At 42.5% G+C, this 26144-nt stretch overlaps 1 protein-coding gene across 5 annotated transcripts; it reads right to left on the bottom strand.

Moving 5' to 3' along the window:
* Positions 1 to 8450: 8450 nt before the first annotated feature.
* ANP32E (acidic nuclear phosphoprotein 32 family member E) lies at positions 8451 to 25983 on the bottom strand. Of its 5 annotated transcripts, none has more exons than XM_034934522.3 (7): positions 25477 to 25983; positions 21812 to 21961; positions 20544 to 20666; positions 19042 to 19207; positions 16574 to 16761; positions 13150 to 13204; positions 8451 to 10791 (listed from the first exon to the last, which is right to left on the bottom strand). In XM_034934522.3, exons 1-7 carry the CDS (start codon positions 25528 to 25530, stop codon positions 10721 to 10723), a joined length of 807 nt encoding a protein of 268 aa, XP_034790413.1. In that variant the 5' UTR covers positions 25531 to 25983; the 3' UTR covers positions 8451 to 10720. The 5 variants fall into 5 exon arrangements, with proteins under 5 accessions (XP_034790413.1, XP_034790420.1, XP_034790426.1 ...); XM_034934529.3 differs by having other exon boundaries at positions 8451 to 10788; positions 25477 to 25911; XM_034934535.3 differs by lacking the exon at positions 25477 to 25983 and adding an exon at positions 24323 to 24513.
* Positions 25984 to 26144: the final 161 nt, after the last annotated feature.

The raw sequence follows: 26144 nt of genomic DNA, 5'->3' as shown, positions 1-26144 counted from the left end.
ATTTTTGACAGAATTATATGTCTATTAAAGAGCGCCAATTTAGAACACTGAACAATAATACCATAATCAATGTAAATATACATTCTCCCTGTAAATTAATAAATTGACAACTTGATTTAGAAATCTGACTTTGGTGAATTTTCACGGCACAAGTCTGTCCCTCACATATTGATCGACTTTGTATTTACAAACTCAAATACATCTCCTTCTATAGCCCTGCAAAATGAAGGATCAAGCCTTCACTGAAGTGAGCAAATCAAAGTTTTGGCATCTTCTGAGCTTTCTGGGCACAAGCTGTCAGCTCAGCCATTTCTCTGCCTGCAATTTCGCTCTTGGTTTATAATCTTGGGTTTAGGCTGTTTTTCAAGGGATAGAGTTGGTATCATTCATATTTGTTTTCCTATCACTTATGTTCCTTAAACAAAGGATTTTAAAAGTTCGTTAAATATTCTACATTTTATGCCTTTGATCATAGCTGTAAGACTGCTTGCCTTGAAAAGGATTTGCACATAATTCTCCATGGTTTTTTTCTTAATATGTTAATTGCAAACCACTTGTAAAGATTGAGTACATGAAGATCTGAAAGACAGCAGTTATTTACAGTCATGTAAAGTAAAAATGGCAAGTGATATCTAATTAATAGCTAATAACCTAATAATATGGAGTGGAAACTTGATAACCATTACAGCACACTGTATTTTATTATCAAGGACAGAGCCTTAGAGACAGACCACAGAATTGATATTTCATCATTATGTGATGGCCTACATTATATGACCTCTTATTTGTCCCTCAACTCCAATAGCAACCTCAAGGCTGATATAGAATAGCAGTGGAAAGGAAAATAAATGACACAAAAAGAAAAGTAGGTTTATCATGGGACCAATGTAGTGCTTTGGCCTCATAGCAGAGACCAGATGGTAGCAGCTCCTCTCTCAGCAGGTAGCTCCTCGATGTCCTACGGGTTGTAAACAACAAATTCACATCATCTTCACCTGCTAATAATTATTTTTTAAAATATTGCGGCAACATCGAAACAATGCTGAAAATACAATCCCTCAATATAAGAAGAAAAAAATTTTTCCTAAATATTTAGTCTGTTAAAAGAAAAAAGTCTTTTCTGAGAAATGCTATTACCCACTAGAAAATCTTGGCTTCTTAAAATCCAAGAATATTCTCATCTCTTTTTTTTTGAGACAGAGTCTCACTCTGTCGCCCAGGCCAGAGTGCAGTGGCGCGATCTCGGCTCACTGCAAGCTCCACCTCCCAGGTTCAAGCGATTCTCCTGCCTCAGCCTCCTGAGTAGCTGGAATTACAGGCACGTGCCACCATGCCCGGCTAATTTTTGTATTTTTTAGTAGAGACGAGGTTTCACCATATTGGCCAGGCTGCTCTCCAACTCCTGACCTTGTGATCCACCTGCCTCGGCGTCCCAAATTGTTGGGATTACAGGCGTGAGCCACAGCGCTCGGCCTCTTATTTTTAAATAAAGTAAATGGCCCTCATTTTACCCAGTTTTGTGACTTTGTAAAAGCCAATGAAAATGCCTGAGAAACTACTGACATTAGTTTTACTGCAGTTAAATATTTGTTAACTTTGCCAGGCGCGGTGTCCCGTGCCTGTAGTCCCAGCTACTTGGGAGGCTGAGGCAGGAGACGGCTTGAGCCCAGGAGTTCTGGGCTGTAGTGTGCTATACCGATCGCGTGTCCGCACTAAGTTCGGCACCAATATGGTGACCTCCCAGGAACAGGGGACCACGAGGTTGCCTAAGGGGAGGGGTGAACTGGCCAAGGTCAGAAATAGAGCAGGTCAAAACTCCCGTGCGGATGAGTAGCAGGATCGTGCTTGTGAATAGCCACTGCACTCCACCCTGGGTAACAGACCCTGTCTCTCTCTCTAGATAGATAGATGATAGATAGATAGATAGATAGATAGATAGATAGATAGATGATAGATAGATAGATAGATAGATGATAGATAGATAGATAGATAGAGCGTGTATATATATACATATGCTAATTCTATAGAAACATATAACTGTCCTTTGACATTTTAATAAAAATTGTGTATACAAGATTTCAAATTTAATTATTCTCTTCTCCTTCCATAGCATCAAAGACATCTTTTGGTTGCACAAGAAAAAGTGAAGCAAATATTCTCTGAAAAGTGACTGATGCCAATAAAACGTATAATTTTTGTATGTTTAATAGAGATGGGGTTTCACCATGTGTTGGCACGCGCCTGTAGTCCCAGCTACTCTGGAGGCTGAGGCAGGAGAATCGCTTGAACTCAGGAGGCGGAGGTTGCAATGAGCCGAAATCGTGCTACTGCACTCCAGCCTGGCAACAGAGCGAGACTCTGTCACACACACAAAAAAAGTATAATTTGATGACAGTTTTTCTTCAATAGTTTAAGACACTTCTAACAAACTATAATTTAGTTGTCCTAATTAAAAGAAGAAAAATGTTAATAATCTCACACAGTGACCTCTACAAAATTCCCTCAATGGACCCATTCTTTCCTTCGGAGAGAGAGGAAAAGGATCCTACATCTTATACCTTAAAGCTCTTAATCACTTTACATGTGGGCTACATGTCATTTTTCAACGGTTTCCCTCTGGGTAGTTGGTTGCTCCAATATTTTCCAGAATTGATTCGTTCTTAGGTACCAACTTGACCGTTCAATTCAGCAATTCTGGCTTTAAAATAGAAGAAAAGGCCGGGCGCGGTGGCTCACGCCTGTAATCCCAGCACTTTGGGAGGCCGAGGCGGGCAGATCACGAGGTCAGGAGATCGAGACCATCCTGGCTAACACGGTGAAATCCTGTCTCCACTTAACATACAAAATATTAGCCAGGCGTGGTGGCGGGCGCCTATAGTCCCAGCTACTCGAGGCAGGAGAATGGCGTGAACCTGGGAGACAGAGCTTGCAGTGAGCCGAGATCGTGCCACTGTGCTCCAGCCTGGGCGACAGAGCAAGACTCTGTCTCAAAAAATAAATAAATAAATAAATAATAAAATAAAATAGAAGAAAAATAGGAGTAGGAACAACGTGGAATGGTAGGTTAGCCCCTGGGGACAAGAAGAGAAGTTCACTTAAGCAAAGGTCACCTAAGTGCAAACTTGAACCAGACTGTGCACAAACAAGTGACAGAAGCGAAAGTGGCCTCAGCTGCAAATGCAGCACTTGATAAACCACACTCATGATCAGCCCTCATTTCCACCTTAGAGAGCTTGAAAACATACCTAACTCCACCATTTATAGCTGCTGAGCAGGTGGATGACATTCGTCAACGTGGGGTTTAGAATAATGCAATGTTTGAAATAAAATTAGAAAGAAAATAAGGCCAGGCACGGTGGCTCACGCCTCGAACCCCAGCATTTTGGGAGGCCGAGGCAGGGGGATCGCTTGAGCCCAAGAATTCGAGACCAACCTGGGCAACAGGACAAGACTCCATGTGTATTAAAAAAAAAAATTAAGAAAACAAAAGCTTTGTTAATCGTTAAGTAAGGATTGCAAAATGGAAGACAGTAAAGAAAAGGAAGGTCCTAAGAATCTGACCCACGAGTTTCAGTCCAAGTAACCTGGACCTGCCCAGAGGAAGCAAAGCGGAAGTAGGATCCAGAACGTTTTCAGCAGGCCGCCTGCGCCCCCGCGCATGCGCAGGTCTCTGACTTTGACCGTTTTGGCGGGTGCGCGCCAGCCCTAGTTTATCTATAGAGGGGAAGGGCGGTGCGGGACCACGTGACTGGGGTTGCGGCATTTCTGGCCCAATCCGAGACGGTTTCGTAGAGCGCCCTGTAGAGCAATTCGGGTTGCCCGGGTCCTTTCCGAGTCTTGACCTCCTCTTTTGCTTCTGGCTTTTCGACTCTGCTCTTGAATCTAAAAATTTGCCTTGGCAGAAGTTTTTCCCTGTGTTCCAGGAATTACATTAGGGACACACTCTAAAGTGATCAGCACTTTTTATTTTTTTCCTTCATCAACTAAAATAACATTGCTGTCTCCCCAAGACGCTCGAATTCTGTTCTATTGCTTGAGATTCCAGAATCGCTGGAGGGCGCCCTGTTGTAAAAATAGCACTCCCCACAAAAAGAGAGAGAAAGTTTTATCTATATCAGGGGTTGAGGATTGGAGAAATAAAGATGAAAAATTTAAAGACGCAAGTGTCCCCTAGGACTATGACAGATAACGTACCTCAACACGTACCCCCAAAGGTCACTTTGTCAGTTTAAGCATTTAAAATCTCCCAATCTGTCTATTCAAGCCTATCAAAAATCTGAAGTAGTGATGCTGAGATAATATGTGGTTGGTCCAACCCAGTGGAGTGTGACGGGGAAACAGGGCTTAGAGAAATTTAATCTTAAAACTGGAGTACTTTCCTCATTTCCCTGAGATAAAGGGAATTGGGGGAAAAGCAAAATGGATGAGGCTAAGTTCTAGAGCTCTAATCCTTCACGTACTGACTGCTACAGCCCGGGAAGCTTAGCAGTGGTTCATGTCACATACCCCAATATACATGGCTTGGTAAAAATACGTGTTGACAGGCCAGGCGCAGTGGCTCACCCCTGTAATCCTATCACTTTGGGAGGCTGAGGCGGGCGGATCACTATGTCAGGAGTTCCAGACCAGCCTGACCAACATGGTGAAATCCTGTCTCTACTAAAAATACAAAAATTAGCTGGGCGTGGTGGCACGCGCCTGTAATCCCAGCTACTCAGGAGGCTGAGGCAGGAGAATCGCTTGAACCCGGGAGGCGGAGGTTGCAGTGAGCCGAGATCGTGCCACTGCACTCCAGCCTGGGCGACAGAGTGAGACTCTGTCTCCAAAAAAAAAAAAAAAAGTGTTGGTAAAAGTATCCAATTTACTGAAAAAATTTCTCACCCGTAATCCTTTTCAGAAAGATTTAACTAATTCCCCACAGATAATAAATCCTCCACACTACAAAAATTGGTTTGTTTTTAACTCAGCATATTCTCAGAAAAGTGGCCGGTGGTGGAGCAGAGTGCAACACAGCTCAAAGCGCTGGACTCACAGGAGCTTCGCTGCAGACTTGCAGTGACAGTGACTGCTGCTTCCCTTGGTTTCCTCTGGTGTTGCTGTCATTGGTAATTTAGTAGTTTCAACTGCAGTTCCTTCCATTACACTTACAGATTCTTCTACGGACCCCCAGAATTCCTCAGTCACAGCTCTCTATATAAATGGCTTTGAAAGCCACTGACTACACTGTTGGTGTCTACTCAGTGCCAAGAGAAACGGACTCTGGGAGAAAATCCCTCCAAGTGGAGAAACCCTGTAACCCCTTTGAGCTAATTCCGGGGAGTGACTCTAGCCAGGAAAAGTCACAACTAAAGCGGAAAACAGATCGTAGCCTTCATCATCGGCAAGATGGTGCAGTTTATTTAATAGAAAAATCATCAATATACTGCCATAAAAAATATTTTTTAAAAAAAGGTTTTTTAAAGATAATAGGAGGCCAGTCGTGGTGGCTCACGCCTGTAATCCCAGCACTTTGGGAGGCCAAGGTGGGTGGATCACCTGAGGTCAGGAGTTCGAGACCAGCCTGGTCAACACAGTGAAACCCCGTCTCTACTAAAAATACAAAAAATTAGCTGGGTGTGGTGGCGGGCGCCTGTAATCCCAGCCACTCGGGAGGCTGAGGCAGGAGAATCGCTTGAACCCGAGAGGCAGAGGTTGCAGTGAGCCGAGATCATGCCATTGCACTCCCGCCTGGGCAACAAGAGTCAAACTCTGTCTAAAAAAAAAAAAAAAGATAATAGGGAAGTCAGAGAAAGTAGGCAAGTGTTTACAGTGTCGAAGTTACTTCTTGAAGCTAGAACAGGTAGTTTTCACCAGAGCTGTGTGCCTATTTGGTGGCTTGTGTCAGTATTAACCATCAACATGGATGTGTCCATATTATAAGTGATCAAGTCCAACCAAAATTTGAATTATTTGTAAATATTCGTGAAGTTAGAAAAGGTTATACCTGCTTCTGATTATTAATCCGAGTTTTGGAGTATTTATTTATTTATTTATTTAAGATGGAGTCTTGCTCTGTTGCCCAGGCTGGAGTGCAGTGGCACAGTCTTGGCTCACTGCAACCTCTGCCTACTGGGTTCAAATGATTCTCCTGCCTCAGCCTCCGGAGTAGCTGGGATTACAGGTGAGCCCCACCACACCTGGCTAATTTTTGTATTTTTGGTAGAGATGAGGTTTCGCCATGTTGGCCAGGCTGGTCTGGAACTCCTAACCTCAGGTGATTTGCCCGCCTCAGGCTCCCAAAGGGCTGGGATTACAGGCGTAAGCCACCGTACCCGGCCTCAGGGTATTATGGGATAACCCTACTTCAGGGTCTTACTACCCAAAAATGTGACTAGATTTGTATGAAATAAAGTATTTTTGGTTGGGTGCGGTGGCTCACGCCCATAATCCCAGCACTTTTAGGAGGCCGAGACCGGCAGGTCTCTTCAGGAAAGGAGTTCGAGACCAGCCTAGGCAACACGGTGAAACCCCATCTCTACTAAAAATACAAAAAAAAAAAAAAAAGCTGGGCGAGGCATGGTGGCGCGTGCCTGTAATCCCAGCTACTCAGGAGGCTGAGGCAAGAGAATCCCTTAAACCCTGGAGGCAGAGGTTGCAGTGAGCCAAGATCGTGCCACTGCACTCCAGCATGGGTGACAGAGCGAGACTAGTCTCAAAAAAAAAAAAAGCAATTTTCTTGGAGATCAACTCATTTTGTAATTTCCATTTTGTGGTGTAACCATTCTCCTTCACGTTAGGGTTAGTAACACAAGTAACTACCTCAGGCGGAAGTACCCATGCCAGGTTCTCAAATCTTAGGCTGAATTAGTACATGAAAAAGGCATGCAGTAGTAGAATTCTATAGTTAAGCAACAGCTGCAGGATATCATTGCATCCAGTACTAGAAACAAGAGAGGGGAAATCTTCAGCAACTGAAAGCATGTCACATTCCAAAGCCTCTCTTTAAAATATAGAAAAAACTATACTTAAAGGTGTCTTCAGTCACAATCTCTCACTGAATTGCTTCATTATCTAACAACTTCATCAAAAACTTTGTGTGGTTCCACCACTTTCTGTAACCAAGAGGTGAAAGGCTTTGAATTTTTTAAAGATAATACCTGCAAAAAATTATATTAATTTCAGTAAATAATACCTTTAGTTGAAAATACTTCAATATTTTCCATCTCTCAGGAAGCAGAGTTCAATAATTAAAATACCTTCTCAATATTAAACTGTAAAGCAATCATGAAAACATTACTAATTATACTTGTGCCTTGAATATAAAATTCCAGTTGTCTACATATGAAACATTTTAAAAATCACTTACCGTAGAGAAACCAAAAAGAGAGCAGAAAAAAACTATTGTTTCAAGTTTGATTTTGCTCTAGTAAACATTTAAGTATTATGTATATTTCCATTTATATTATCAAGATTCAGAAGATAAACATACAGTATAATTGGAGAACTTTGGATTCACTTTAGAAAAAACTATTGATATACAATAGTCTTATAATCACTTTAATAAGCCACAGATAATATAAGTATCGGTAATAAACTTATTACTTCAAATCAAACTGCAGAAAGTACTGGTTCAATTTGCAACCCCAAAAGGAAAATTAAGAGAATACAAATTTTTTTTCTGCCTTTTGGACAAGAAGTTAATAAAGAAGGCCGGGTGTGGTGGCTCACGCCCGTAATCCCAACACTTTGGAAGACTGAGGCTGGTGGATCACCTGAGGTCAGGGAGTTCGAGACCGGCCTGACCAACATGGCGAAACCTCATCTCTACTAAAAATACAAAATTAGCTGGGCGTGGTGGTACATGCCTGTAATCCCAGCTACTCGGGAGGCTGAGGCAGGAGAATCTCTTGAACCCAGGAAGTGGAGGTTGCGGTGAGCCGAGATCGCGCCATTGCCCTCCAGCCTGGGCAATGAGAGCGAAATTCTGTCTCAAAAAAAAAAAAAGTTAAGAAAGAAGATGATGAGTTAAAACTATTAAATTGTAATGCCAGCTGGGAGCAGTGGCTCATGCCTGTAATCCCAGCACTTTGGGAGGCTGAGGCAGGCAGATCATGAGGTCAGGAGATCGAGACCATCCTGGCCAACATGGTGAAACCCTGTCTCTACTAAAATACAAAAAATTAGCCAGGCATGGTGGTGCATGCCTGTAGTCCCAGCTACTCAGGAGGCTAAGGCAGGGGAATCGCTTGAACCCGGGAGGCAGAGGTTGCAGTGAGTCGAGATGGCGCCATTGCACTCCAGCCTGGTGATAGAGCAAGATTCCATCTCAAAAAATAAATAAATAAATTGTAATGCCTTATATCACATCCAAGTATTTAAATCAGTTAACTTTCAAGCTGTTAGTTTTTAAAAAGACCTTCAAAGCCGCTAATGGTATTGTTGAAAAAGTGAATGCTATACACTGAAACTAATCATTATAACAAATCTTCAATTTATTTGAAGCAATTCAGTTTCAAAAACTTTAAGTTACAGCAGTCACAGAAAAAAACAGGGAACAGTCAAAAACAATAAAAGAATAATCAGGAGTACTGCAAATTTTTTTGTTTGTTTTTAACACTGTCATGGCTTTATTCAAAACACAGTTGCACAAAAGTATTAACTTCAAAGTTTTTGAGGAGATTCTTGAGGAACTTAACACACTATATACATACTGCCATACAAAGAGCATTAAAATAGGACCGAAAACTTCTACAAAATATAAAACCCACCCTTACTTATTTGCATGAAAATACCACCCACAAAGCTAAATAAGTCTTAAAAGTTATCTGGAGGCTCTAAGTGTTGTTTTCAAACCAAAGTACTCTAATTTTGATTGCACAGTAAGATGATTGATAAGAAAGTCAATATATAGATTTCATTTTAAAAATAAGTATTTTGTAATCTGGCATAGTATGTAATGAGAATTGTTAGGAACTAGAACAGGGAATTTCAGTTTTTAAAAGCAGAAGAAAAATGTTATCTTTTTGGGGATTCCAATCCCCTCACTAAACTTATCCCAAGGGTTTTCTTTCGGTCAGTTGTACAACATTTTTAGTTTCTCCACAAGTAACATCATAATTTTTACTTTAAAACACCAAGTCATACCTTTTACATTGTAGAAGCAGTAGCAGCAGTACTATACCCAGTATTTAAATATGTCCCAGTATAGAAGCATAACTTCAATTAATTTGCTGACACTAACTTTTTAAAAACTTACAAATATTCAAAACAAAGGGAAAAAATTTTAGATAGCCAAGATTTAAAAAGCCATTGCCTTGAACATGGAGCCTCCATAGCAAAAGAGGAGATATACTTGTATACTCATTATATTTTATTTAGTAGCCATGTAAGGAAACACACACTCACTTATCCCAAATATTTTTCTACTTTTAATGGACATCCACTTGAAAACAAATCTTAATTTTAATGTCGATTTAGTTTCAAATACTTTTCCAGCTGCCTAGTATATTCCAATTAAATGCTATTATTATATCTGCTTTAAAACTGTGAATTAAAGGTTAGAAATACTTTGCAGAGTGGTATCCAAATCATTTGAGAGGCCAACATTAAAATTTGACTTTAATGTCTTATTAATATATCAACAGGCAATTGTTCTGACTTTTGAGGAACACTAACACTGCTTCCAAAAGCACCCCTGCTTTTCTTTCTTCATCCCACTAATATTGTCTTAGATGTTGTCAACCAAGAAACATTTATGGTAAGCAGAGCTTACTGCATAAAACTGTATTGATAATATATTCTTATGTCAGAAAATACTCAATTTCTTCTACTTCACTTATTTAAAACCCAGACAGGACTGAAAGGTAGTTGAGGTATAAGACTAAAGGTTTTCCTGGGTTTCACAAGTTTCCCAACTTCCTTTTGAGAGAGCAGGAGGGAGTGAAACAAGAAGGGAAGGTGATCATAAAGGAATTGCTAAGAAGAAAAAGAATGCACACCTAAAAACAAAATAAACAACCATCAGCATGTCATGATTTGCAGCCTGACAAAAGGGCTTACCTGCATGTCTCTGGACTTAGTATAAGCAATTTTTCCTTCAAAAATAAAATCTTATCAGTCACCACTAAATCCATGAACCATATTACTGAATAGAACCTCCACAAAATCCATGAACTATGTTGCTGAATAGAACCTTTACTATTCTGCTTCTATTTTCCAAGTTACTTGTGACAAAAAAGCAACCAAACACTCATAGTCAAAAAAAAAAAAAAAAAAAAGGTAACTGCCTTCAAACTAAAGATTCCTGGATCACCTCTAAAAAAATAACCAACTTACCACTCAAGAGACTATTGTCATTTTATATTATAGCAAACTGTAATTTCAGTTAATTTATAAATAAGGAATGAAATGCGCCATACTACACCTGTGTAAAAGTGATCATGTTTTAATTATGGGCTAAAAATGACTAATACAGTAAGCTTGAATTTAAAAAATTAAGTCTAAATAAATTGCTAGGGAATTCCACAATGGGAGTCAATGAAAATTTTTCTCTACATACAATATGATCATTAACAGACTAGTTCTTATTTGGAATGATAAGGCAAAAATAGTAAAACCACACTTTTCCTATAAAAAGTTACACATTATCTTCTGTAGGGATAGCTATCGTACATGAAGAAACAAAGATGTGATCACTCTATTGCACACCCAGAAACATTAGAGAATCTGGTCTTAGAATGATCTAGTCATCTTCTTCCTCTCCATCGTCTTCAGCATCTCGTTTCCTCTTCTCCCCTCGAAGACCTCCTTCTTCTTAAAGAGTGGAAAGAAAAATGCAAAGTGCTTAATTTTAACAAATGAGGATTGGTTACATTTTTGAATCTTAGTGAAAAGTTAATGGCAAGGCCTAGCACGGTGGCTCACACCTGTAATCCCAGCACTTTGGGAGGCTGAGGTGGATGGATCACTTGAGGCCTGGCCAACAAGGTGAAACCCCATCTCTACTAAAAATACAAAAAATTAGCCAGGCGTGGTGGCGGGTGCCTGTAATCCCAGCTACTCCAGAGGCTAAGGAAGAATTCCACGAACCTGGAAGGCAGAGGTTCAAGATCGCGCCACTGCACTCCAGCCTGGGCAACCGAGCAAAACTTTGTCTCCAAAAAAAAAAAAAAAAGTTAATGGCAGAAGAAAATTGGCCAGGTAAGGTGGCTCACGCCAGTAATTCCAATACCTTGGGAGGCCGAGCCAGGCGGATCACTTGAGGTCAGGAGTTGGAGACCAGCCTGGCCAATAGGGTAAACCCCCCATCTCTACTAAAAATATAAAAATCAGCTGGGTGTGGTGGCAGGCGCCTGTAGTCCCAGCCACCTGGGAGGCTGGGGCAGGAGAATTGTTTAAACCCAGGAGGCAGAGGCTGCAGTGAGCCGAGATTGCACCACTGCACTCCAGTCTGGGCGACAGAGCAAGACTGTCTCAAAAGAGGGAGGGAGGGCAGGCTAAGAGAGGAAGAGAGGAAGAGAGGAAGGAAGGGAGGGAGGGAGGAAAGGAAGGAGAGTGGGAGGAAGGGAGGGAGGGAGGGAGGGAAGGAAAGAAGGAAGGAAGGAAGGAAGGAAGGAAGGAAGGAAGGAAGGAAGGAAGGAAGGAAGGAAGGAAATTATACTTCAAGTTTCCTCTCTGAATTTCTTTAAATTTGAGTAGGTTGAAAACAGACTTAACAGGCTTAGAAATCCATAATTACAGTTTGCTATGCACCCTTGTGGCCATATCATGAAGTACAGATTAAGAAACCAAGGGCTTGACATCAATGCAATTGTTAGTAAATTTTAAAAATTATTTTGAGGCTGGGTGCAGTGGCTCACATTTATAATCCTAGCACTTTGGGAGGCCAAGGCAAGAGGATCAGTTGGGCCCAGGAGTTCAAGACCAGCCCGGGCAACAGTGAGACCCCGTCTACACAAAAAATACAAAAATTAGCAAGGTGGTGGTGGGCACCTGTAGTCTCAGCTACTTTGGAAGAGGCTGAGGTGGGAGGATTGCTTAAGCCTGGGAGGTCGAGGCTGCAGTGACCTATGATTGCCCCACTGCACTCACTGCTGACAGAGACCCTGTCTCAAAACAATAAAATAAAATAAAATAGGCCGGGTGCGGTGGCTCACGCCTGTAATCCCAGCACTTTGGGAGGCTGAGGCAGGCGGATCACGAGGTCAGGAGATCGAGACCAACCTTGCTAACACGGTGAAACCCCGTCTCTACTAAAAATACAAAAAATTAGCCAGGCGTGGTGGCGGCGCCTATAGTCCCAGCTACTCAGGAGGCTGAGGCAGGAGAATGGCGTGAACCCGGGAGGCAGAGCTTGCAGTGAACTGAGATCGGGCCACTGTACTCCAGCCTGGGCGACAGAGCGAGACTCCGTCTCAAAAAAATAAATAAATAAATAAAATAAAATAAAATAAAAATATTGGTTGGCCATGGTGGCTCACATCTACAATCCCAGCACTTTGGGAGGGTGGGGTGGGCAGATCGTTTGAACCCAGAGTTCAACAAAGCCTGGGCAATATGGCGAAACCCCATCTCTAAAAAAAAAAAATACAGAAATTAGCTGGGCATGATGGTGTGTGCCTGTGGTCCCAGCTACTTGGGAGGCTGAGATGGGGGGATCACCTGAGACCAAGGAGATTGAGACTGCAGTGAGCTGTGATTGCATCACTGTACTCGCCTGGGTAACAAAGTAAGACCCTGTTTCAAACAAACAAACAAAAATATATATATATATAAATTTTTAAAGGCCTGGAAAACAAATCTAAAAAGAGCATTAATTATCTGGAGTTCAACTGCTCCTCTCTTATAAGATAAGGCTTCACTCTGTCCAAAATGAGACTCTATAAAAATAATAAATTGAGCTCAAGGTTCCATTCATCTCTTCATTTGTTTTTAAAATAAATGTTATAAGCTGTTTATGAGTTATGAATTAATGAGTGCCCTAAGACAACTACTCTTAAAAAAAAACTTTTATAACTTTGAAGGCACTCTATGATAAAGCAAAATCAAAGGGATCAGTAAAAATTGGCATTATAGGCTCATTCTTTAAAGTGTATGAAATACAAATAAATAAAGTATAAAAAATGACTATGTCTTTAATTTTAGAGTTTGTTTATGGCTAATGTAACTCACCCTCTTCTTCCTCTTCTTCCCCTTCTTCAACATAGTCATCATCATCTTCTTCATCCTTGAAATTCAAATATTCAGTTTGAAGATTAAAAAATCATATGGATTTTTCACTCTTTCTTGTAATATATTCCAACAAGAGCAAAGAAACTATGGTTATTCTGTGTTTTGACAACCTCTGCCATTCTTATAAAGGTCCTTTTTAAAACCTAACTAAAGGGCCGGGCGCGGTGGCTCACGCCTGTAATCCCAGTACTTTGGGAGGCCAAGGCGGGCAGATGACCTGAGGTCAGGAGTTCCAGACCAGCATGGCCAACATGGTGAAACCCTATCTCTACTAAAAATACAAAAACTAGCCGGGCATGGTGGCAGGCGCCTGTAATCCCAGCTACTCGGGAGGCTGACCCAGGAGAATCGCAAGAACCTCGGAGGCAGAGGTTGCAGTGAGCTGAGATCGCGCCATTGCACTCCAGCCTGGCAGAAAAGAGCAAGGCTTCATCTCAAAAAAAAAAAAAACCTAACTAAATCTGTAGTCTTTTTTTTGCTCTTTCCTTTTTTTTTATTTTTTATTTTTTTTTGAGACAGAGTTTCGCTCTTGTTGCCCAGGCTGAAGTGCAATGGCGTGATCTCGGCTCACCGCAAACTCCGCCTCCCGGGTTCAAGCGATTCTCCTGCCTCGGCCTCCCGATTAGCTGGGATTACAGGCATGCGCCACCACGCCCAGCTAATTTTGTATTTTTAGTAGAGACAGGGTTTCTCCATGTTGGTCAGGCTGGTCTCAAACTCCCGACCTCAAGTGATCCGCCTGCCTCAGCCTCCCAAAATGGTGAGATTACAGGCGTGAGCCACTGCACCCGGCCAGCTGCCTAATTCCTGTATCAGAAATCATTCTTATACAATCAGTTGAAATAAAGCATCTCCATACCAGAATACCAGTAAGCTATAAGGAGCAAAAGGAATAGATGAGATAGCAAAAAGCATAAAAAGGAACACAATGAAAATCAGGAAATACTGCAGACTAAATTGAAGAAGGAGAGACAAGAAAAAAAGGGGAAGACTGAATGTGGCTTTTGTTGCAGAATTTGTTCATTAAAAAAAGAAAAGGTGGGGCCAGGTGCAGCGGCTCACCTGTAATCCCAGCACTTTGGGAGGCTGAGGTGCGTGGATCACCTGAAGTCAGGAGTTCAAGACCAGCCTGGCCAACAACAGTGAAACCCTGTCTCTACTAAAAATACAAAAAATTAGCCAGGTGTGGTGGTGGGCACCTGTAATCCCAGCTACTCAGGAGAGTGAGGCAGGAGAATCGCTTGAACTCAGGAGGCAGAGGTAGCAGTGAACCGAGATCGCACCACCCACTCCAGCCTGGGTGACAAGAACGAAACTCCGTCTCAAAAAAGAAAAAAAAAAGAACACTTAAAGTTCTGTTCTTCATTATATATAGCTCCTAACTTGCCAAGACCCCAAATGAATATAAATCCTATTTTTTCCATACTAGTTTCATCAGAAAATATGTGTCATTGATCGTTTATATTATGTATCTAACCAATGCAAAACTCATTGAAACAAATATTAGCAACTTCCAGTCTAAATAAGAGATGTTATTTTTAATAATAAAAAATACTTTAAATTATGAGTTTTAAAAATAAACTTCAATTTAACATTAGGAGAAAATAACTAACCTAAACTCCCAGGGGCTATAGATAACTCGTTCTAGTCAACTGACATTTCCCATGAGCCTACCATGTACCAGTCAGTGTACTAGATGCTGAGATACAAAGGTGAGTGGCACTCCCCTTAAGGAGCTCACCACTTAGCAGGAAGTGGCCAAATGATTTTACAAGTGTCTGTAGGCAATAGAATTCTGATCACGATTCAGAGGTAACAGATGGAGGAGTGACTGCCTAAGAAAAAATATAGAAAGCTTCAATGATGAGGCAACTGAAGAGTTGGGTTTGTAAAGATAAGAATTCACAAAGCATGATTTGGGTGGTGGTTGCACAAGTACATGCATATGTAAAATTCCATGGAGTTGTAAATAAAATCAGTGCACTTCACAAGCTTCACTCAGCAAAAAACAAAAAGTTCATCAGAGGCTCATTTCAGATAGAGTGAACAACATATTCATACACAGCCATAAAGGTAAAATAGTTTGGTGTGATTATTTAATTTGGAATCAAGGGAGATGAAGCTGGAGAAGAAAGCAGGGGCCGGGCACAGTGGCTCACACCTGTAATCCCAGCACTGTGGGATGCCAAGGTGGGCAGATAATTTGAGGTCAGGAGTTCAAGACCAGCCTGGCCAACATGGTGAAACCCTGTCTCTACAAAAAAACACAAAAATTAACCAGGCATGGTGGAGTGTGCCTGTAGTCCCAGCTACTTGGGAGGCTGAGGTGAGAGGATTGCTTGAGCCTGGGATGCAGAGGTTGCAGTGAGTCAAGATCGCACCACTGCACTCCAGCCTGGGCAACAGGGTGAGACTGTGTCAAAAAAAAAAAAAAAAAAAAAAAAAAAAGCAGAAGGAAGCAAAGGCCAGAAATGAAAGGCCTTGTATGTCTTGGGGGCAAGAGGGAAACATTAAAGGGTTTCAAGAAGGCTGATGTATAATCACATTTGCATTAGACTAAACAGGCAGCACTGTGGAGAATACTCCTAAGTGGTGATGCTGTATTCAGACAGACTATTTAGAAAGCTACTACAAAAGTATAAGCAAGAGATAATTAGGAGAAAGAAACTTAAGTTTTCTTGAGTGCCTATAATGTGCCAGGGACTATATTCTTTACATAGATTACCTTGTTAAATCCTTAATCCTATGAGGTTGATATAACCTGTTTTTTTTTTTTTTTTGAGACAGAGTCTTGCTCTGTTGCCCAGGCTGGAGTGCAGAGGCACCATCTCAGCTCACTGCAATCTCCGCCTCCTGAGTTCAAGTGATTCTCGGTCTCAGCCTCACGATTAGCTGGGACTACAGGTGTGTGCCATCATGCCCAGCTAATTTTTGTATTTTTAGTAGATACGGGGTTTCCCCACTCATGTTGGTCAGGCTGGTCTCGAACTCCTGACCTCATGATCCACTTGCCTCAGCCTCCAAAAGTACTGGGATTACAGGTGTGAGCCACCATGCCCGGCCTAATCTGTTTTATAAATGCAGAAATTGAGGTTCACAGACATTTGTAAAATGTTTCCACCATACCATGCCATTGAGGCTATAATAGATTTGAAAGTTATCTGGGAGGTAAAATCAATAGGTGTTTATGATTATCTGGATATAGTTTGGGGTGGAGGACAATGAAAAAAAAGACAGGTGGATAGACATACGCACACCCACAACTTAGAAACAACTCTCAGATTGCTACAAAACACACTTTATATAGTACTTACTCCTATGCCTAGAAATTAATTTTCAGTGCAGGTAAGAAGTGTGTATTCACCTGAATTTCTTCTTTCATTAAGTATGAGAGGCCCACTTCCTCTTCTCCCTCTCCCAACTCTGAACCTGCTTCATCTTCATCTTCATCCTCATCCTCATCCTCCTCTTCCTCTTCCTCCTCCTCTTCCTCATATCCTTCCGGTGGACCAGCTTCATTTTCCTCTTCCTCTTCATCATCTTCATCTCCATCTTTAAAAAATCATTTAAAGATGAGTAAATGACTGGGTAAATGTTTCTTCCTAGGATGTTGATGCTTTTTACCCTTGCCCAATCACTTCAAACTTGTAAGCCAATAGGTGGAAAGTAACTCACAGCGATACTTTTTTTTTTTTTTTAAGATTTCTGTTTCACAACATTCCTAGTTATTCCTACAAACCAAATGCGAGAAGTATGGCTTCTAAATACTGGTATCCAATATATATCTAGATTCTCATGAAAATATTGCATGCACTAAAGTTTGTTTTACTTTGTGAACACTTCAAAACTTTGCTTGTGAGATGTTGGAGAGGCTGCAGAGAAAAGGGAATGCTTATACACTGTTGGTGGGAATGTAAATTAGTTCAGCCACTATGAAAAGCAGTTTGGAAATTTCTCAAAGAACTAAAATACAACTACCATTCGACCCAGCAATCCCATTACTGGGTATATACCCAAAGGAAAGTAAATCATTCTACCAAAAGGACACATGCACTTGTATGTTCACCACAGCACTATTCACAATATCAAAGACATGGAACCAACCTAGGTGCCCATCAATGGTGGACTGGATAAAGAAAATGTAGAACATACACATGATGGAATACTACACAGCCATAAAGAAAGAATGAAATCATGTCCTTTGCAGCAACATAGATGCAGCTGGGGGCCATCATCCTAAGTGGATTAATGCAGAAACAAAAAACCAAATACTGCATGCTCACTCTTACAAGCAGGAGTTAAACACTGGGGACACAGGGACATAAAGATGGGAACAGACACTGGAAACTTCAAAAGAGGGGAAGGAGGGTGGCTGAAGAACTACCTATTAGGCACTATGTTCACTATTTGGGTGAGAGGATCAGTAGAAGACCAAACCTCAGCATCATGCAATACACCCATGGAATAAACTTGCACACGTACCCCCTTAATATAAAATAAAAAATAAACCTGCTTATCTATCATTTCATCATTTTATAACAGTATTTATCCATCAAATTTCTTTTTACGATGAAGAAGTTTTCACTCAATAGTAATGAGCAGTATCCCATTACTAACAGCTATTCTGTCATCTGATCTGTTAGTCATCCACTTACCTAAAACTGTATGCTCACAATATACTTCTAGATTATTTTTCATCCCTCAAAAAGAAATCCCATACCCATAGGCAGTCACTCTCCCATTTTCGTCTCCCCCAGCATCAAGCAACCAATAATCTACTTTCTGCCTCAACGGATTTGCCTATCCTGAAGTTTCTGCCTATTCTGAACCATATATATATATATATGTGGTTTTTTGTTTGTTTTTTTGTTTTGTTTTTGAGACAGAGTCTAACTCTGTCGCCCAGGCTACAGTGCAGTGACACGATCTCAGCTCACTGCAACCTTCGCCTCCCAGGTTCAAGCAATTCTGCCTCGGCTTCCCATGAACTTTCCATATAAATGAAGTCAAACAACACATGGTCTTTTGTGTCTCTCTTCTTTCACGTAGAAGAACATTTTCAAGGTTCATTCATGTGGCATGTATCACTACTTCATTCATATTTATGGTGATATAATATTGCACTGTATAGATAAACCACATTTTTAAAATCTGTTCATCGGGCCGGGGCGTGGTGGCTCACGCTGGTAATCCCAGCACTTTAGGAGGCTGAGGCAGGTGGATCACGAGGTCAGCAGTTCGAGACCAGCCTGACCAACATGGTGAAACCTCGTCTCTACTAAAAGTACAAAAAAATTAGCTGGGAGTGGTGGCGGGCACCTGTAATCCCAGCAACTTGGGAGGCTGAGGCAGGAGAATTGCTTGAAACCAGAAGGCAGAGGTTGCAGTGAGCCGAGATTGTGCCACTGCACTCTAGCCTGGGCAATAAGAGCAAAACTCCCTCTCAACATAAAAAAAAAAAAAAAAAAATTCCGTTCATCAATTGATAGACACTTGGGTTGTTTCTACTTTCTGGCTATTATAAGTGGTTGTTTTTTTAAAAAAAAAAAAATACTATTTAAGAGGTTGCCACTTTTACTGGGTGTACAACTTTCTACAGATATAAAATTTCACAGAGCTTCATGTTATAATAGTCATTAAATTCCCTGAAACTATGGGAAATCTGAAAGAAGAAATACTGGCTAGAGCTATGGGTTTTTAATTTTTTCTTGTCTTACTAATATCTTGTTGTGGATTTTTTTTTCACACCTAAATTTCCAGGCCCAATCTAATTTGCACAGCTACAGCAGAGGCTATAATTATGACACACTTATGAGTATTAAGAACGATTACCCTCATCATCCTCCTCTTCAGAGTCCGGCGCTTCATTATCCTCCTGATCAAATCCATCTAAGTATGTGATTTGCTGCAGCAGTTCAAAAATACTTTCTCTATAATCTTCCAGGTTTGTGATCTCACAGTTAAACAGGTCAAGACTTTTCAAATTTTTAAGATTTTGCTGGAAAAGTAAAGTTAAAACTTACATTCAAGATTTAAAATACCATGTTATTTCTTTTTTCTTTCTTTCTTTTTTTTTTTTTTTGAGACGGAGTCTAGCTCTGTTGCCAGCTGGAATTCGGCGCCACGATCTCCGCTCACTGCAACCTCCGCCTCCCGGGTTCAAGCGATTCTCTTGCCTCAGCCTCCCGAGTAGCTGGGACTACAGGTGCGCACCACCATGCCCGCTAATTTTTGTGTTTTTGTTTTGTTCTGTTTTGTTGAGACGGACTTTTTGCTCTTGTTGCCCAGGCTAGAGTGCAATGCCACGATCTCAGCTCACCACACCTCCGCCTCCCGGGTTCAAGCGATTCTCCTGCCTCAGCCTCCCGAGTCGCTGGGATTACAGGCATGCGCCTCCACACGCAGCTAATTTTGTATTTTTATTAGAGACAGGGTTTCTCCACATTGGTCAGGCTGGTCTCGAACTCCCAACCTCAGGTGATCTGCCTGCCTTGGCCTCCCAAAGTGCTAGGATTACAGGCGTGAGCCACCGCGCCCGGCCTAATTTTTGTATTTTTAGTAGAGACGGGGTTTTATCATGTTGGCCAGGATGGCCTCGATCTCCTGACCTCATGATCGGCTCACCTCGGCCTCCCAAAGTGCTGGGATTACAGGCGCAAGCCACCGTGCCCGACCACATCATTTCTTTTTAATTTATGATCCAGAAAATATATATTTGAAATTGAGAATGATTTTTGTATTTTTCGAGTTTTATAATGAAGGGTTATTATATCAAGCACAACCAGCTCACCTGGCTAATTTTTATTTTTTATTTTTTATTTTTGTAGAGACAGGGTCTCACTATGTTGCCCAGGTTGGTCTCAAACTCCTGGACTCAAGCAATCCTCCCACCTCTTCCTCTCAAAGTGCTGGGATTACAGACATAAACCACTGTGCCCAGCCTCCAATCTTTTTTCAAAATCAGAGCAATAATTTTCAGCATGTCAGTTTTTCTTTTCCTTCCCTCAAACCAGGAAAGAAGGGGACAAATAATAAAATACTCAAAAAATAATCAAGAAGGAAAGAAAAAGAATGAAAGAAGGTTAAAAAAAAATACTGGCAATGTTAAAACCAGATAGTCAACTCCTGAAGTTGATGATAAAATAAATTTCTCATTGATTTAAAAATTCATCTGAATATTTTAGTCTAAAAGAAACAAAAGCAGTAACTGCCTAGATCACAACATACAAAAAATTCTTAAGTTTTAAGAGTTAAATAGAAATTAATAGACACAAACAAATCTCAGAAAATTTAACCAAAAAAAGCAAGTCCAGAGACAAAACCGTTCCACTTACCAGAGCTTCTACTGTACTGAGATCTTTTATTTTGTTTCCACTCAGATTGAGGTAGGTAAGATTTGGACATTTCTCTGCTAGGACTTCCAAGCCTCCAGAAATTATATTATCACTAAGCTCCAACTATACATTCAACAAAGGAAAAAAACAAAGAATGGTAAAGGTATCATATCAAACTTTTTTTTTTTTTTTTTGAAATGTAGTCTCACTCTGTCGCCCAGGCTGGAGTGCAGTGGTGCGATCTCCACTCACTGCAACCTCCGCCTCCTGGGTTCAAGCAAATTCTCCTGCCTCAGCCTCCCAAGTAGCTGGGATTACAGGTGCCCACCACCACACCCAGCTAACTTTTGTATTTTTGGTACAGATGGGGTTTCACCATGTTAGCCAGGCTGGTCTCGAACTCCTGACCTCAGGTGATCCACCCGCCTCGGCCTCCCAAAGTGCTGGGATTACAGGCATGAACCACTGCGCCTGGCATATCAAAGATTTTTAAAGTATATCAATTTGAAGAAAAAAAAAACTGTCATTCTCTCTGGCTTCAAGAAACTATCACGACAGATCATTAATTTCCAAATTCCTTTCTACATCTGCCAAATAATGTATTAGAACACCTACATAATGGGCTCTTAACCCAGCTTGGATTCTAGTTGTACTACATTTGGATTTCATGATGTAGAGAAAAATATTTGGTATATATTAAATCCAAATTCATATTATAAGGCAATTCCACTATTAGATTTAAATTTCTAGGCCGGGCACAGAGGCTCACTCCTTTAATCCCAGCACTGTGGGAGGCCGAGGCAGGAGGATGACCGGAGTCCAGGAATTTGAAACCAGTCTGGACAACATGGTGAAACCCTATCTCTGCAAAAAATACAAAAATTAGCCAGGTGTGGTGGCGCATGCCTGTAGTCTCAGCTACTCGGGAGGCTGAGGTGGGAGGATGCTTGAGCTCGGGAGGCAGAGGTTGCAATGAGCCAAGATCTTGCCACGGCACTCCAGCCTGGCAAGACCCTGTCTCAAAAATAAATAAATAAATAAATTTATAAAAGCAGTATTTTTAAGACCCTGTCTCAAAAATAAATAAATAAATAAATTTATAAAAGCAGTATTAGAGCTGATTCTCAAAATCCTATATAACTTTTTCTTATCTCTAGAAACTTAAAAACTTCTAATTAACAAGCAGAATGGTCATTCCATTTGGCCAAACACTAGACATAATAGCCGTGGCATTGAAATCATGATGCTTCACGTAAATGCCAACTTACTTTTCGAAGTTTATTTAAGCTGGGAAGCCGGGCCAGCGAACTTAGTTCCACATTAGCCATACTCAGAAATTCTAGTTCTTTGAAAGTATCATTCAGGCCTTCAATTTCCCCATTGACACATAGGCAATTATCAAGGACTAACTCTGTCACCTGTAAGAGGGAAAACATTAATTAATGATTCTTTAGTTTGTAATCTGTTTAGGTAGAGACCTGGGTCTTGACACTCTGGAAATGTATTAAAACCACCAATCTCCAGTTTGATTGCCCGTCAGTTAAAACAAAATACAACACAACAGAAACCCCAACAATCCCCTTACACAGATCCTTTTCATTTCCCCCCAAAACTGATATACAATCTAAAGTCATCACTATAAGTAATCTTTTAAATTTCTTTTTTTTCTTTTTTTTTTTTTTTTGAGATGGAGTCTTGCTCTGTTAACCAGGCTGGAGTGCAATGGCACGATCTCAGCTCACTGTAACCTCTGCCTCCTGGGTCCAAGCAATTCTCCTGTCTCAGCCTCTGGAGTAGCTGGGATTACAGGCGTATGCCACCACTCCCGGCTAATTTTTTTGTATTTTTAGTAGAGACAGGGTTTTGTCATGTTGGCCAGGCTAGTCTTGAACTCCTGACCTCAGGTGATTCGCCCCCCCTCAGCCTCCCAAAGTGCTGGGATTACAGGGATGAGCCACCTTGCCTGGCCATTTTTTAAATTTAAACTTGGACTAAAGTTCAATGCCTGCTTCAAATCACTGATGCATAAGAAACAAACTTTGAAGAAGTTCCCATGTGAAACCTGTTTCTGACCCTGATAAGGAGGACCCTCAACATCAGAGAATATATTTATGCAAGGAGCGAGTACCTGAGCTACCAGGAAAAGATTCAAGTGAGCTGCCCTAAAACCTACAAAGAGTGCCAGGCTCGGGGGCTCACGCCTGTAATCCCAGCACTTTGGGAAGCTGAGGCAGGTGGATCACTTGAGGTTAGGAGATCAAGACAAGCCTGGCCAACATAGTGAAACCCCGTCCCTACTAAAAATACAAAAATCAGCCGGGCGTGATGGTGGGCACCTGTAATGCCAGCTACTCGGGAAGTTGAGGCAGGAGAATCACTTGAACCCGGGCAGCAGAGGTTGCAGTGAGCCGAGGCCGCACCATTGCACTCCAGCTTGGGCAACAGATAAAGACTCTATCTCAAAAAAAAAAAAAAAAAAAAAAAAACCTACAAAGAGAAGAAACTGTTTAATCACTTTTTCAGTTTAAACCTCCTTCTCTTTGGTTGATAAAACCATCATAACTCAAAAAAACCTCCTTACCCTTTATGAAGAAACGTTAGAAAGCTCCTCTGGGAACAGCCCAGAGGGCGTTATTGGTTCTCACATCCAGGCCAAACGGTATCACCCAGAACAATACATTCTTAACAAAATGTTACTTCTCCCTACCACTCTGGTATAATAGCATTTCTGTGCACTTTTCCCCATTCCTCAAGGAGTGGGGCTGAATTCCCTATTAGGTAAGAGTTGTAGTAACAAACTTCCTGGTGTGGGCCTGAATGGACTTAATCTTTAAGGGAAAGGTTGAAGATCCTGGTTCTCTATACCCAATGTGAAAACCTGTTTGAGGTATCTGAGGGCTAAAATTTGGCAACAAGGAATGCCACCTTCTCTATTTGAATATGATTTTGACATAATTATTTCTGTGGCCAGAAAGAGCATCTTGAGCTCCGTTTTGGAGAAGAGGAAACTATGGCCCAGAGATGAAGAATGGCTTGCCTAGAGTCACAGTTGGTTTGCCGAAGGACTGTGAATTGGTTCTGTCTTCAGACTCTCCGTTTAGCTGAGGAGTGGGGGCTACTAGATTTGGTGTCAGAAAACCAGTTCCTCCACTTCTGTAAATCATTTCACTGCCCTGAGACTGTCTGCTAATTTGGATTCTAGAACAACACAATCCACCTTACAAGTATGTAAGGAGGAAAGTAAATAACAAACGGGTAAAGTGCTTTGTAAACTGTCTATACAAATATAAGAGACCGTTATTACAACACAGCGGAAGAAGTTGAAAAAAGGCAACGTCCTGCACACCCCAAAACTGGCAAAGAAATTACTACAATCACTAAGTGAAAGAATCCTGGCGGGGGAGGCGGGGGCGGGATTCAATTTTCCAACCCAAGCCACCAAAAAGTATTCTAAACGTGTGCTTGTGAGAGACAGCTTTTAAAGTTTGATTTTGGGTTTTTTTGTTTTTTTTTTCCTGAAGCCTCTAAGAATAAGCTCTAGAAACTTCAAGTTCTCTCCGGGATGCCCCTGATAGCAAGCAACTGTTTCCTCTCCCTGGCCCCTGCCAATTTCAGAAAACAGGCACTTAAAAAAAAAAAAAAATCTTAGTTGCCACTCCACACGCCGGACGCGAAAGCCCAGACAGACCCTGCTCATCCTCTATGCCGATCTGCACAGACACCACCCCAGTTATATCCTTCTATCGATCGATCGATCCAGCTACAGACAACTCCCTTACGTTCCAATTCTAGGCTTATTTCAGCAAGACTGATGCTTTCCTCTGCGAGGCTCCCCGCTGGCCACCAGCCCTGCTCTCGCGACCTGCCGCTCCGACTGACGGGAAACCCCACACGGGGCGGGGACTCCCCAAGGAAAAAAGGGGTCGCCTCCCAACCCGCGTTGTCCTCGCGCCTTCGCCCTGGGTAGGTGAGGCCGAGAAGGCAACCGCGAAAAGGAGGCGGAAACGCCTCCTACCCGACCCCCGAAAAGTTGACCGCGACCCCGCCTCACGTGGCCCCTCCCAACCCCGTCTCTTTAAGGCGACAGCAGTGAGAGCGCATCATTTAGTTTCGGCGAACCCATCTTTAAAGCATGAAACTACTACGTCCCTTATGTTGAGTTTTGTGAAACCGTCTCCAGGGATCAAATTCAGAGTTGCGGCCACACGACGTGCCACATATCGTTACACGGCGGGGGAAGAAGCGGATTACGCCTCCCGTCCCCTCCCCACCTCCGGTCACTGCGACGAGTCCCCAAACTCGCCCGCGGTCGGAGAACCCGCCGCTGACCCAGATTCCGCCGGGCGAAGGGCAGAGGGCGGCGCGCGCGGCTTCCCGGAGGAGTGGGCGCCGCCGGAGCAGACAGTGCGCGGACCCTGCAAGCGACCCCAGCCCGCGCCCGTCGCGACGTCGGACGCCCAGGGCCTCAAGGCCGGGGGAGCCCACCCCCTAAAAAGATGAGTTGGCCGCACTGCAGAAAAGTTGGACTAACTTCTCAGGCGCCTATGGCTGCGGCAGGGGCTGAGTGGGACTGGGGGGTCGCGCCCACGCCGCCGGCCCCCAGGAGGAGGAGTGACGGGAGCGAAGCGGCGGAGCGCCCCCACCAGCCCGCTTCCCGCCCCCACGAGGTCAGGACGCCCGACTCGATGAAAGCCGAAAGGAGCTAAGCCCCCATGCACACACAAAAACGCCCCTAGAAACTTCAACCCTTCGCCATTTTAAGTAGAAGATTTTAATGATTTAAAACTTAAAATTAAACATTTCCCCAACCCTAACCCGGGGGGATGGGGGCTAACTTATTACTCCATCCCCGCACACCCACCCAGGACCACCAGAAATCCGATCCTCAGAATACTGGACTGATGGGGAAGGGGTGGGGGCTGAGTCATCTCACCTCCTCCGGGGATCTGTTCCTTAACTCCAGGTTAATCTTCTTCTTCATCTCCATGTCCTCCTCTTGCTCTTCAGCTCCTACTCTCCTTTTCCCTTTCCTGCCTTCCCCAATACCCCCAACCCAAAATTTTTAAGAGATTTAGAAATGAATGAAAAGGAACGCAAATATAAACGCCCACTACCACCAGATAGGTGTGGGGGAGAAAGAATAGCAAATGGAGTCCAAGAGTTGGGACTCTAACTCAGCTGCCCCCACCTCCTTGTCCACACACTAGCGCGCGCACACACACGCACGCACGCGCGCACACACATACACACACACATACACACACACACACCCGCAGTTCCTTCCCCTTCAATGGCTGCTCAGAGACTGAGCCTCCATGACACGGCACCGCCAACCCCCTGGCCTACACTCCACCCACCTCCCAAACGTGTTGGTTGATTCTTCGGCGTCACATTACTTCATTGGGCTAGGTAAAGGTCTATCAGTCTTCAGGGAGGCCCTGGACCAAAAACTCCGTACCTATTGGCTACGATCAAGCGCGCAGTTAATTTTGATAGGTCCAGGAGGGTGTACGTCCCGGAGAAATGATTTTGAATCCCAGTACCCCCCCTGCTTTTCTTTATGTAGTTGGCGCGCTTTCCCTGGGCACTCGGACAGTTTCG

Source organism: Pan paniscus, chromosome 1, assembly GCF_029289425.2.
Source record: "Pan paniscus chromosome 1, NHGRI_mPanPan1-v2.0_pri, whole genome shotgun sequence".
Lineage (NCBI taxonomy): Eukaryota > Metazoa > Chordata > Mammalia > Primates > Hominidae > Pan > Pan paniscus.
The sequence above is the reverse complement of the archived record's forward strand: the minus strand, read 5'-3'. Positions and strand labels throughout refer to the sequence as shown.